Consider the following 13712-nt stretch of genomic DNA (forward strand, 5'->3'; position numbering starts at 1 on the left):
TACCTGCTGCACTATTCTCAGTTCATGACAATAATATTGAAATACATCTTACCTATCTACATTAAACTTATTCTCATGACTGAAAATCACTTTACAACATTCTAAAGTCCACGACATACGATTTTCTGCAAACTGCTATCTATCCTGTTTCTGTTTGGGTGTTAGAGCAGGTTTCTGCTGTCTCTCTTGAATGCGAGGCGTTTTTCATGTGCAAAATTTGTCATAAAGAGTGGCCGTTACTGGCAAGTGTAAATCAGCAACAACTTGAGTAGAATAATTTAATGGTACTCTTGCTTTACCAAACGTAATCGTTTCGATGCCTCAGATAATTTTCTACTTTGCCGATTTTTTCCGTTCTGTCCATATGGTGCTACCAGTCTAATGAAATTATCAGTCACTGTACTTGAAAATTTCTGCTTCTTTCCGATTTGATGATTAGAGTGTCCCATTTCCTTGTACGCAATAATTTTTGCTTTTTCGTCATATAATAACAGTTTTACACGTAGTGCTGTCACAATAGTGGTTTAGTTCCACAACACGTTCTGTCTCTAGTGCTGTCACGTATTCACACACTAACACCGTATAGATCTGACTACATTTATACTTACAACCTCTACCACGTGTATCGTTGATGTCTTGTTATTTGCTGGACTACTGACATCAAAAGCCGGCCGCGGTGGTCTAGCGGTTCTGGCGCTGCAGTCCGGAACCGCGGGACTGCTACGGTCGCAGGTTCGAATCCTGCCTCGGGCATGGGTGTGTGTGATGTCCTTAGGTTAGTTAGGTTTAAGTAGTTCTAAGTTCCAGGGGACTTATGACCTAAGATGTTGAGTCCCATAGTGCTCAGAGCCATTTGAACCATTTTTTGACATCAAAAATGGTTCAAATGGCTCTGAGCACTATGGCACTCGACTTTTGAAGTCATCAGTCCGATAGAACTTAGAACTACTTAAACCTAACTAACCTAAGGACATGACACACATCCATGCCGTAGCGGTCGCGCGGTTCCAGACTGTAGCGCCTAGAACGCTCGGACACTCCGGCCGGCACTGCTGACATCAAATGCGATACAGTTTCACTGCATATGTCCATCTACTGTATCTCATGCTGTTGTATATACACTGTGCACTATTATTCCAACTGACAATGGTAATTTTCCTAGAAATAGCCATGCCTTTATACTGATTTCCAGTATTGCATAAAACTGTGTGGCTTGTGGGGAGCTGCTCAGCCATTGTATCCTACTGTTTTTAACTATCTACACACAGGCATTGAGTTAGCTGGACTGCTGGCAGCACTTTGGAACTCATTCTCATTTGATACGATTTTTTTATACCCTCCATCAACACTGCTCGATAGTCCACGCCGTCTCTACAGGAGATCTACTTCGTCTTGCTTTATCTGCGGTTGTTCCATCATCTTTTCAGTTTGCAGTCACAGCAGCAACAGTAGACATGGGTAGCTTTAGATGGGTTCCTGAAGTACTTGCATCTCCAATGTGAAGTCGACATTCTAAGTTACTTAGCGCTCCTGAGTGACCCATTCTACTGTTACTGCGTCATCATTGACATCATGTCAGCCTCCTCTTACACTTGTGGGTCTGTCTCTCTTAACATGTCTTAGTCAGTTCCACGTTACGTAGGCATATCTAGATACTCTTCATTATATAGCGTACAAATTGACTTCTTTGCAGCATGCAAATATCGTCTCCAATAGGGAGAGGCAGTTGCTGCGGCCTGAAAATTCTAGGGCGAATTATTTACGACCTGTCGTCGGGCGTTTGGGCACAGTTGGGAGAGGCGTAGATGGCAGGGAGCGCTACTCGTGCTACAAATGGCTTCTTAGGCACATGACAGGAAGTGAGCGCTGAATCCCCTTCTACACTTTTTTTAAATGTGCACAACACGTGACTGACATCAAGAACTATACTACATAATCATCACATCTAAGGGGTGGTCTTATTAATGCACCTCTGCAGGTGCAACGCAGAATGACGTGAGGCAACCGTACAGTCTGTACAGTTCAAGACAGCTGCTAGAAATAACATCAGCCTGTGGCGATAATAACTCCTCTCCAGGATTGCAGCTCTGGTCTGGTCAGGGTTAGGAACCCTGTGTCATTTCTCTGGCGCGTTGTGTATCCAGCACTGCCGATAGCGACTTGTATTTCTGTCTGGTTCGGCCTGCGCAGGCGCTGAGGCGGCTGCTGCCCTCTGGAGCGTTTTTCGCGGGGGGCCGCGCGCGCTCGGCTCGACAGTTGGATTCTCACCGAGCTGGTGGTGTTTTTGCCTTCCGCCCCGGCACGGAGGTGTGGTCTCGTTGTTGGCGGGCCTCGTTGATTTGGCCGTTGGGCGGCGTGGCGTGTTGGTGACGTGCTGTAGTGGACAACTGATGGATCCCCGCACGCCATCGCTCGAGGTTCTCCGCCTCTGAAAAGGGTGCCACGATATCGCTTGGGTTTCCGCACCCAGGAGTTGTAAGGGATGCAGGGCAGGCTTTCTGTGTGTTTGCTCTGTCCGGTCTGCGTGGCGGGGTTCGTTTCACCTTACTTCAGCTGCTGTTGATACTTTCTGCGTGACTCCCTTTTGGCCGGAGTCTAGGTGTCGAGTTTTCTGCTGGTGTGTACCCGGTCGTCGCCCCCGTTTTCCCGCCTGGGGGGCAGCCGTATCTGTTGGTGGGAATTATTTGGCATTGTGTGTTTTGCGTGGACCCGGTGTGCTCACGCGCCCTGATTCTGAGTTGAAATTATTGTGGTCAGGCTGGCTCGGTTGCTGGAGTGTGTGTTATTGGTTTTCTGGCTTGCTGGGGACTGCGCGCGCTTGTTCCGTTTTGTGATATGGCAGCAGTCTGATATTTTTATGTGTGCTTGTTAAGTTGCTAGTAATTGCTTTCAGCCTTGTGCTTATTTATTTTTATTTAAATTGCAGGACATTGTCATTTGCCTGTTGTTTTACCTTTATTTATTTGTAGTGCCAGTTAAGCCTAAGTCGATGTCCAAGGTGCTAGCAATTGATTTTAGCCTCGTGTGTACTTAATCATATTTAAATTCTTGGGTATTGCCGTTTGCTTGTTCTTTTACTCTTATTTATTTGTTGTGCCAGTTAGCCCTAAGATGATGTCAGACCTTGGTATCTGTCAACCTTATTTGGCTAACTGCCTATTGGCTTCTGTCTCGGGTTCTTCGGCCGACGTTCATCTAATGATTTTTCTGACGTTTCGCCAGCACGAGTGGCTGGCATTGTCAAAGCTTCACCCTCCATTGCCAGTTCACCACCGGCAATGGAGGGTGAAGCTTTGACAATGCCGGCCACTCGTGCTGGCGAAACGTCAGAAAAATCATTAGATGAACGTCGGCCGAAGAACCCGAAACAGAAGCCAATAGGCAGTTTGTCAACAAGTGGCCACGAAAGCCTTAACAATCTTATTTTGGCTACTAGCGCTCAGGTGCAATATTGCCGGGCCTATCCCTGATTTTGTCATTAATTGAGATCCTTTTAAATTGTATTTTTAGAAGTAGGTTTGGCAAGTGCACTTGCGTATGGTATTTATTATGTTCCTCCCTACCCCCCCCCCCTCTTCCTCCTTCGTGTAAACTGATTTTGATAAGATTGCTAGGTGGCCTGCGTTCTTTTATTACCTATGTAAGTTTACCTGTTGCCGCAGTCGTAGCATATTTTGACTGGCAGGCGGCCCATGTTGGCTAGAGTTTGAATGTGGTCGGCGCTGTTGAAAGCAGCAAACTTTCTGTAAGGAAGCAAATGTTGGGCTTTGCCGTACATATATTTATTATTTGAGCTAGTCATGTACGTGTTGTTGTGTTAAGGGTTTTAGGAGATTTTTAATTGAGATACCTTTTGGAAATTTTATCACTCTTTTAAAGAAGTTATAGATAGGAGTAAGTTCGACTGAAAATGTAATTGTAAATTATATATTTGTGCTTCACATTATAAAATTTAACTGTATTAGGTGAATATATGTAGTTTAATGCACAATGATTATTTGTTAATGTATCAAATTGTGAACAGTTTTGTTTGTGGCAGTGATTCAAACGACACAAATAAGTTTCTCTGTTCACCTGTGGCATATAACATTTTTATTACCTCATATTGTAAGCAGCTTGATTTGTTTGTGCCACTGTAATTTGTAAGCCACAGTGTAATTTATTACAATTAATTAATTGTTTTGGGGAAATAAACCTTGAATTATATGTCCCCTTTTCATTAACCAAATCCCATCCAAACCGTCCGCTCAAACCCCTTGAAGACTACGACAGCGAACTGATACACTAACATAGTAAGAGCGAATTCCACCTGTTTCTACAAAAATGCATATTCAGTTCTTGCGTACCACGTTTCAGGGCATGTGTGACATCATCAGTAGGTCATTATTTTATTTTATATCTTAACCAATATTTCGAACTTCACACACGACAGTTTCACTATTTTATGTCACACTTTGCATGTACTGTGCAAATTTATAATTGCCTTTCACCTCACTCAGTGAAGTTGTAAGAAACAAACTTCATCCTCATCTCCATATCGCTTTTACTATCTACATATTTACCTTTATCTTATTAAATTTTTTATACCTACCTGATAGGTTATTATTGAGTTACTTGTAGATTTTATCGAGTTAGGGTTACTCGTCCATCAGATAGTAAAACAGAAAACCGGAAGGACAACAATATCCAAAAGATATCCTTTGTGCTATTACTGCGTTTAGTGAACTACCCGTGTTTGTCATTTTACTCCATTTTCAGTGTCGATTACGCATCACCAAGAAAGAAATAATTAGCACAGATTTTTAATTTTTGGCGTATCTACTGAATGAAAGTCAAAATGCCAACAATAGCAATGAGTGAAAAACATGTAGGTAATACAAATCCAGGTCTTTTTTACCAATGACAATCAGAAAAAATTAGTTTAAAGCATTTTTATACATCAAAGGTTACTGGACACCATTTTAGATGGATGCGCATATTTTTTACCTATTGTGGTTGAACTAACATGTGGTTCCTGGCTTGCTCTGCTCTATGTTAAAGATGTCCACATGAAGTTATCTATTGTGGTGGTACTTCCATATAAATTACATAATACAATAATCTCTTCGTATCACAGAAACATGTTTCACAAGTAACACCTTGAGTGTTAGTTCACAAAATGCGAATGATGTTTACTGCTTCCGACACCCCACATATTGTCCACCATGCAACCACATATTAACTGCTAGTGGCAACAGGGGGCGGGTGAGCACAGCATCAGATCACCGAGCGTAGTTGAACTGCTTAGTCGACGAGTACCTACAACAGTGCTACAGTGCTAGCGATTGTTATACAAAGCAGAGGAATGGCAGCCATAAACAAAGCGAAAACAGCATATATCGACAGCAACAGTTGATATTTCATCAGGAAAGAACCCAGGAATATCGTAGAGAGAGAGAGAGAGAGAGCAGTAGCAGATGAAATATTGGCGTCTCTGCAAAATAAGTAAGAGGAATGTATGATGTATACGCTCGACTGTGCGGACAATGTACATGAGTACAATGATGACGATATGTGCTTACAAGTGAAACAAGGTATTGAAACAGGTGTCGAAACATGTAGTTCATCATCGTTGTCGTACAGGGAGCCGCAAATCCCTTCTCCAGAGAAATATAGTAAATGACAATCATTGTCCAAGGAACGGGTACTAAAAATAATTATGTGCATCACTAGGAGCGTAGTAAAAAGAAAACAATTATGAGTATGTGTGAAGCAATATGACCGTGCAATGCATAAGAAAAATAACTGATATACAAGGAAAGGACTAGAATCACTTGTTACAAAAAATGGTGTTTGCACGTTTCAAGAATGCTCGATACTATTTACGTGATGTTCATAATAGTGACATACTACGTTATGTTCATCAAACTGCATGCGACTTGGATCACAGTCATTTATAGGGAAGCAGTAGGTGGTTGCACAACTTCAAACAGTGCTGTAGAATTGAGAGACGTAATATGGTGAAATTTCAAATAAAGCGCCAACTTGACGATGCACACAATACTGCGGAATCGGCCTAGAAGTTCATCCCATCGTCCAGTAAGGAATTTGTTTTCAAATCCGATCAATCGGGATTTGAAGAGGAAATGCATATGAGAGGTACCCTGTAAATCAGAGGTACCAAGAGAGTTGTATCAACATCAACCAATATCAATGCTTAACGCATCCGTATACAATTATGACGACTGTTAATCCGGATGCAAACTGGCTGGAAAGCTTGTTATTGTGTTGCGAGATGGTGGAGTTGCTCTGCCCCCTACGATTGCTCGTCGTGTGCGTGATCTTGCAAGGGCAGAAGTGAATATTTAAGTCACAGCAAGCAGGAGTGAGAAAATGGGAGTAAGAGAACTACAACTATGGTATGAGCACTGCGTTTGGTCAATAGCTGGTCAAAATAACATGCTTTTGCTAGATTCCTGGTCTGCGAGTAAAAGTCATACACCTATAGAGCAAGTTATCCCTCCTGAACACTGCGAGATATTGCAGTTCATACCATCTGAAACTATTGGTCAAATTCAGCCTTTGCATGTTTGCTTTTTCCGTGCCTGTAAAACATATTATCGCACTGTCTGCAGCTACGCATTAAAATATAGCCAATTTAAGGATAAGCTCCACGACAGATTGTTTAACATTCAGTTGCGTGTCATCGCATTCCATCAGTTCTCATCACCCTGTTACACCAATACGATTCTACACTCCTGGAAATTGAAATAAGAACACCGTGAATTCATTGTCCCAGGAAGGGGAAACTTTATTGACACATTCCTGGGGTCAGATACATCACATGACAACACTGACAGAACCACAGGCACATAGACACAGGCAACAGAGCATGCACAACGTCGGCACTAGTACAGTGTATATCCACCTTTCGCAGCAATGCAAGCTGCTATTCTCCCATGGAGACGATCGTAGAGATGCTGGATGTAGTCCTGAGGAACGGCTTGCCATTCCATTTCCACCTGGCGCCTCAGTTGGACCAGCGTTCGTGCTGGACGTGCAGACCGCGTGAGACGACGCTTCATCCAGTCCCAAACATGCTCAATGGGGGACAGATCCGGAGATCTTGCTGGCCAGGGTAGTTGACTTACACCTTCTAGAGCACGTTGGGTGGCACGGGATACATGCGGACGTGCATTGTCCTGTTGGAACAGCAAGTTCCCTTGCCGGTCTAGGAATGGTAGAACGATGGGTTCGATGACGGTTTGGATGTACCGTGCACTATTCAGTGTCCCCTCGACGATCACCAGTGGTGTACGGCCAGTGTAGGAGATCGCTCCCCACACCATGATGCCGGGTGTTGGCCCTGTGTGCCTCTGTCGTATGCAGTCCTGATTGTGGCGCTCACCTGCACGGCGCCAAACACGCATACGACCATCACTGGCACCAAGGCAGAAGCGACTCTCATCGCTGAAGACGACACGTCTCCATTCGTCCCTCCATTCACGCCTGTCGCGACACCACTGGAGGCGGGCTGCACGATGTTGGGGCGTGAGCGGAAGACGGCCTAACGGTGTGCGGGACCGTAGCCCAGCTTCATGGAGACGGTTGCGAATGGTCCTCGCCGATACCCCAGGAGCAACAGTGTCCCTAATTTGCTGGGAAGTGGCGGTGCGGTCCCCTACGCCACTGCGTAGGATCCTACGGTCTTGGCGTGCATCCGTGCGTCGCTGCGGTCCGGTCCCAGGTCGACGGGCACGTGCACCTTCCGCCGACCACTGGCGACAACATCGATGTACTGTGGAGACCTCACGCCCCACGTGTTGAGCAATTCGGCCGTACGTCCACCCGGCCTCCCGCATGCCCACTATACGCCCTCGCTCAAAGTCCGTCAACTGCACATACGGTTCACGTCCACGCTGTCGCGGCATGCTACCAGTGTTAAAGACTGCGATGGAGCTCCGTATGCCACGGCAAACTGGCTGACACTGACGGCGGCGGTGCACAAATGCTGCGCAGCTAGCGCCATTCGACGGCCAACACCGCGGTTCCTGGTGTGTCCGCTGTGCCGTGCGTGTGATCATTGCTTGTACAGCCCTCTCGCAGTGTCCGGAGCAAGTATGGTGGGTCTGACACACCGGTGTCAGTGTGTTCTTTTTTCCATTTCCAGGAGTGTATATGCATTCTTTCAGAGAGAATACCTAGCTGAGCGTCCTGCATGGTTCCTAACTACCAAGGAGGTCGCCTTCGATCGTGATGGTGCAAACCTTTGTGATCACCTTAGTGCGCCCTTTTTCATTAGGCTTTCATAGTGCAAGTTAATAGTTTGTTTTGAACATTTCTTGAATATCGACGATGTCCATTTTGTGAAGTTTAATACATACCTCCCACAGAAGGTTGATGTCTGCACCTCCCGGACACTAATTTTCTGTCTTCCTCCTGATGTACACGATGAGTCATTAGCAGCTAACATTTTTTCTGTCGTAACTGTTAAAATAGCACTTTCAAATGAGCCTTACTACGAACTGAACTTGCAACCTTGCACTCAAGTCAGTAGCAGTGCAACGCAATTTAAGGCAATCGATTCTCTTCAGCAATTCATGGCGATCACGGCTTCGACATATGAAGAACTCACCAGGTGTCCCAGGCGCAGGCGATGGTTGCGTTGGCGACCATATCAGCTGGCACACTATCCGCCATTGCGTCTTCGTCCGATTGCGTGGTGTGCAGAATTCCCAGTGCACCCCCGACCACAATCGCGCTGGGTCCATACATGTTCCCCACCAGAATGCCACTGGCTCCTTGTTCGTAGCCATCACTGTAGGGACACACCAGTTTTAGCCAGCCTCGCAAATGTGTACCACCAAGTGAGGAGAGCTCTATCGCTGCTTGAAGTAGTGTGGTCGCCGAATGACGGGTTGAATGAGGATGGTTTGGGGGGGGGGGGGGGGGGGATGGAATGTAACTCGGATTCATTACTCACTCTGATTTTCAGGTTACAAGGATTCTTTTGCTAGGAGCACAAATGTATTGCCTGCCTATAATATTTCTAATTCAACTCTATTATTCACTTCTTTAAATTCTGTAGGATTGTATTGTATATAATTTCGGGGTGTCATTTGCATGACATATCCATCAGTCATTTGCCTTCAGCGTCTACTGCACTATTTTTATTTATTCGTGTTCTATAGACCCGGTATACAAAAGAATTGCATGGATATGGAACGAGTCACAACATAAATTAACACAGTAGCCTACTTGTCTATGCTAACAAATATAAACTGCTATTGGTGTATAAGAAACACAGTATATTAATAGTTACAGTCTTAAGCATTTTCTGTGGTAAAACGGAGGTATAAAACGATAAAATAATAATTTACAATTTTCCATATTACAAACTATACATTAGCAGGAATTCGATAGCCTGAACACGAATTCCCATACTGGTGTAAGATGTATTAAGTTACAAAGTGGCAATAGCAAATATTACAAGTAAAGTATTACATCCAAGTTGCAATGTTACATTAAAGAATTGATTAAGAGAGTAAAACGCTTTATCCGGGAAGATATTCCTTCAATTTACTTTTCAATTTTGGCATTTCACTGGTAAGATTTTTTATGTCATACGGGAGTGCATTAAACACCTTTATGCTTGAGTAGTACACTCACCTTTTGTATCAGCTTTTTCTGTCAACATGAAAGTCATGTTTTGTCCTTGTGTCATAGTCATGATAAGAAGTATTGGTTTTTTGCATGTGTAGGTTCTTAGCTGAAAAGCACATAAGGGATAAGATATATTGTGACGTCATTGTTAATATTTTGTGTGTTTTAAAAAGATTTCTGCATGAATGATTCCTGTTAGCTCCACTTATAATTCGAATTGCTCTTTCCTGAGTTAAAAATACTTTATTTGCCATTTGTTGGTTACGCCAGAATATTAAGCCATAGGATAACAATGAATGTAAATAGCCAAAATAAGCAGCCTTAACAGCATCACTATTAGCATAAGATGTTGAACTGTCTTTTTCTCTTTTTCTGTTTATATGCTCTTCGCTGTGTCTTTTGCTTTTGGTTGTGCATGGACTTGGTCTTCAAGATGAACGGCTACTGCCTGATATCAACTATATACAGAGACATATCGCGGAAATGGAAAATGCTTTTGATGGGCAGTTTTCACAGAATGAATTGGCAATTAGGGGCTCGTATTGTTAGCCAGTATACAGATTGTAATAATACCTACAAAGTGTATTTTTGTGTAAACATACACTTTGAAACGTCCCCTTGGAAAAATTTATGAGTTACTGTGCTGATAAACCTCTTACATTATTTGATTTTCAAACAGCTGAGCAGAACTGAACGTACTCAGCCATTTCGCTCTTCACCTATTCTGATCAACACTAAACTAGCACACAATATTTTTAGCGCAACGCAATCTAACTTTCAATAATCCCTACAAAAGAATGGCCCTGACTAACAATATCCTATACCTTTCATGAATCACTTACCTCACAAAAATCTTCGTCACTCGAACTACTGCAATACAGCGAGCGCCACTACTGCCAGCTAAATAAAAGATTCTAACTACTGAAGGGACTAACTAACTAACTAACTACTGATAGGCACAGTTAGCAAATGAAAGATTTTGATAAAGAACAAACACTATATTTACCTTAGTAGTGTTGAAAAGTCATTATATATATATATATATATATATATATATATATATATATATATATATATATATATATACAGGGTGTTACAAAAAGGTACGGCCAAACTTTCAGGAAACATTCCTCATACACAAAGAAAGAAAATATGTTATGTGGACATGTGTCCGGAAACGCTTACTTTCCATGTTAGAGCTCATTTTATTACTTCTCTTCAAATCACATTAATCATGGAATGGAAACACACAGCAACAGAACATACCAGCGTGACTTCAAACACTTTGTTACAGGAAATGTTCAAAATGTTCTCCGTTAGCGAGGATACCTGCATCCACCCTCCGTCGCATGGAATCCCTGATGCGCTGATGCAGCCCTGGAGAATGGCGTATTGTATCACAGCCGTCCACAATACGAGCACGAAGAGTCTCTACATTTGGTACCGGGGTTGCGTACACAAGAGCTTTCAAATGCCCCCATAAATGAAAGTCAAGAGCGTTGAGGTCAGGAGAGCGTGGAGGCCATGGAATTGGTCCGCCTCTACCAATCCATCGGTCACCGAATCTGTTGTTGAGAAGCGTACGAACACTTCGACTGAAATGTGCAGGAGCTGCATCGTGCATGAACCACGTGTTGTGTTGTACTTGTAAAGGCACATCTTCTAGCAGCACAGGTAGAGTATCCCGTATGAAATCATGATAACGTGCTCCATTGAGCGTAGGTGGAAGAACATGGGGCCCAATCAAGACATCACAACAATGCCTGCCCAAACGTTCACAGAAAATCTGTGTTGATAATGTGATTGCACAATTAGGTGCGGATTCTCGTCAGCCCATACATGTTGATTGTGAAAATTTACAATTTGATCACGTTGGAATGAAGCCTCATCCGTAAAGAGAACATTTGCACTGAAATGAGGATTGACACATTATTGGATGAACCATTCGCAGAAGTGTACCCGTGGAGGCCAATCAGTTGCTGATGGTGCCTGCACACGCTGTACATGGTACGGAAACAACTGGTTCTCCCGTAGCACTCTCCATAGAGTGACGTGGTCAACGTTACCTTGTACAGTAGCAACTTCTCTGACGCTGACATTAGGGTTATCGTCAACTGCACGAAGAATTGCCTCGTCCATTGCAGGTGTCCTCGTCGTTCTAGGTCTTCCCCAGTCGCGAGTCATAGGCTGGAATGTTCCGTGCTCCCCAAGACGCCGATCAATTGCTTCGAACGTCTTCCTGTCGGGACACCTTCGTTCTGGAAATCTGTCTCGATACAAACGTACCGCGCCACGGCTATTGCCCCGTGCTAATCCATACATCAAATGGGCATCTGCCAACTCCGCATTTGTAAACATTGCACTGACTGCAAAACCACGTTCGTGATTAATACTACCCTGTTGATGCTACGTATTGATGTGCTTGATGCTAGTACTGTAGAGCAATGAGTCGCATGTCAACACAAGCACCGAAGTCAACATTACCTTCCTTCAATTGGGCCAACTGGCGGTGAATCGAGGAAGTACAGTACATAGTGACGAAACTAAAATGAGCTCTAACATGGAAATTAAGCGTTTCCGGACATATGTCCACATAACATCTTTTCTTTATTTGTGTGTGAGGAATGTTTCCTGAAAGTTTGGCCGTACCTTTTTGTAACACCCTGTATATATCAGTTCATGACATCCAGTCTTACAAATTTACTCTGTCTGATGGACGCACATCCAGATCATCCGTTCTCAAAACTCTGGCATCTCACTCCCCACATCCATCACTGCTGGCGGCTCACCTCCAACTGCGCAATGCTACGCGCTGTTAAAAGCCAACTGCCCAACACTACAATAGCAAATTCCAGCAATGCAAAGCAGCCACAGACTGCATTCAGCACAGTCAGTGATTTTCATATACAGCGCTACATGGCGTTACCAACATAAAAACCTAAACAGCCTGCTTACAACTTTTTAAATGGAGCAGTGGCTATTGACATTAAAAAAACATAAGTTAGGGTAAATTATAAGGTCAGTTTGTGTTTGTTGCATGATTCTTGTGTGAGTAGTTCACAATGTATGGTATTTCGAAAAGTATCCACACCGACACTTGTTTGTGCCATCCAACCTGTGTAGTTGCTACGTACGATGTTTTTATGTTTACTTGCAGTTTGCATCTACACATAAATAGTCGTGGATACTCCGCAAGCCACCGCACAGTGCATGGCGAAGTACTCCTTGTACCACTAGTCTGTTCCTTTCCTGTCACACTCGAAAATAGAGCGAGGGAAGCACTGTCTATATGCCTCCTTATGAGCCTTTATTTCTCGAATCTTATCTTCGTGGTCCTTACGGGCAGTGTATGTTGGCGGCAGGAGAATCGTTCGGCAGTCATCTAGAAATGGCAGTTCTCTAAATTTTCCCTATAGTGTCTCTCGAAAAATAACGTTACTTCCCTCCAGGGATTCCCATCTGAGTTCCCGTAGCACCTCCGTAACACTTACTCGTTGTTCGAACCTATAGGTAACAAATCTAGCAACCCGCCTCTGAACTGCTTCGATATCCTCTTCCAACCCGACCTGGTACGGATCCTAAACACTCGAGCAGTACGCAAGAATTGGTGGCACCAGCGTCCTATATACGGTCTCCTTTACAGATGAACCATACTTTCCTAAAATTCTCCCAAGAAACCGAAGTCGACTACTCGCCTTCCCCACCAAAGTTCTTTCATGCTCGTTCCATTTCATATCACTCTGCAGCGTTACGCCCATATCTTCAATCGACTTCACTGTGACAAGCAGGACGCTGGTAATACTGTAAGCGAACATTACAGATTTGTTATTCCAGCTCATCTGCATTAACTTCCATTTTTCCACATTTAAAGCTAGATGCCTTTCATCAAACCAACTACAATTTTTGTCTGAGTCGTCTTGCATCTTCATACAGTGACTCAACCTCGACACCATACGGTACACCACAAAATCATCAGCAAACACCCGCAGATTCCTGCCCACACTGGTCACCCAATCATTAATGTATACAGAAAACAACAGCGGGCCTACCACACTTCCTTGGTGCATTTC

The 13712-nt window shown here is 43.7% G+C and overlaps 1 protein-coding gene across 1 annotated transcript in view; it reads right to left on the bottom strand.

Moving 5' to 3' along the window:
* LOC126101452 (putative fatty acyl-CoA reductase CG5065) overlaps window positions 1-13712 on the bottom strand; it is a 194022-nt gene that overhangs the window by 98881 nt on the left and 81429 nt on the right. The window contains exons 7-8 of the mRNA XM_049912106.1: window positions 8615-8797; window positions 2269-2428 (exon numbers count right to left, since the gene is read on the bottom strand). Of these exons, the coding sequence (XP_049768063.1) occupies window positions 2269-2428; window positions 8615-8797 (343 nt within the window). The remainder of the gene's footprint in view (window positions 1-2268; window positions 2429-8614; window positions 8798-13712) is intronic.

Source organism: Schistocerca cancellata, chromosome 9, assembly GCF_023864275.1.
Source record: "Schistocerca cancellata isolate TAMUIC-IGC-003103 chromosome 9, iqSchCanc2.1, whole genome shotgun sequence".
Taxonomy (NCBI): Eukaryota; Metazoa; Arthropoda; class Insecta; order Orthoptera; family Acrididae; genus Schistocerca; species Schistocerca cancellata.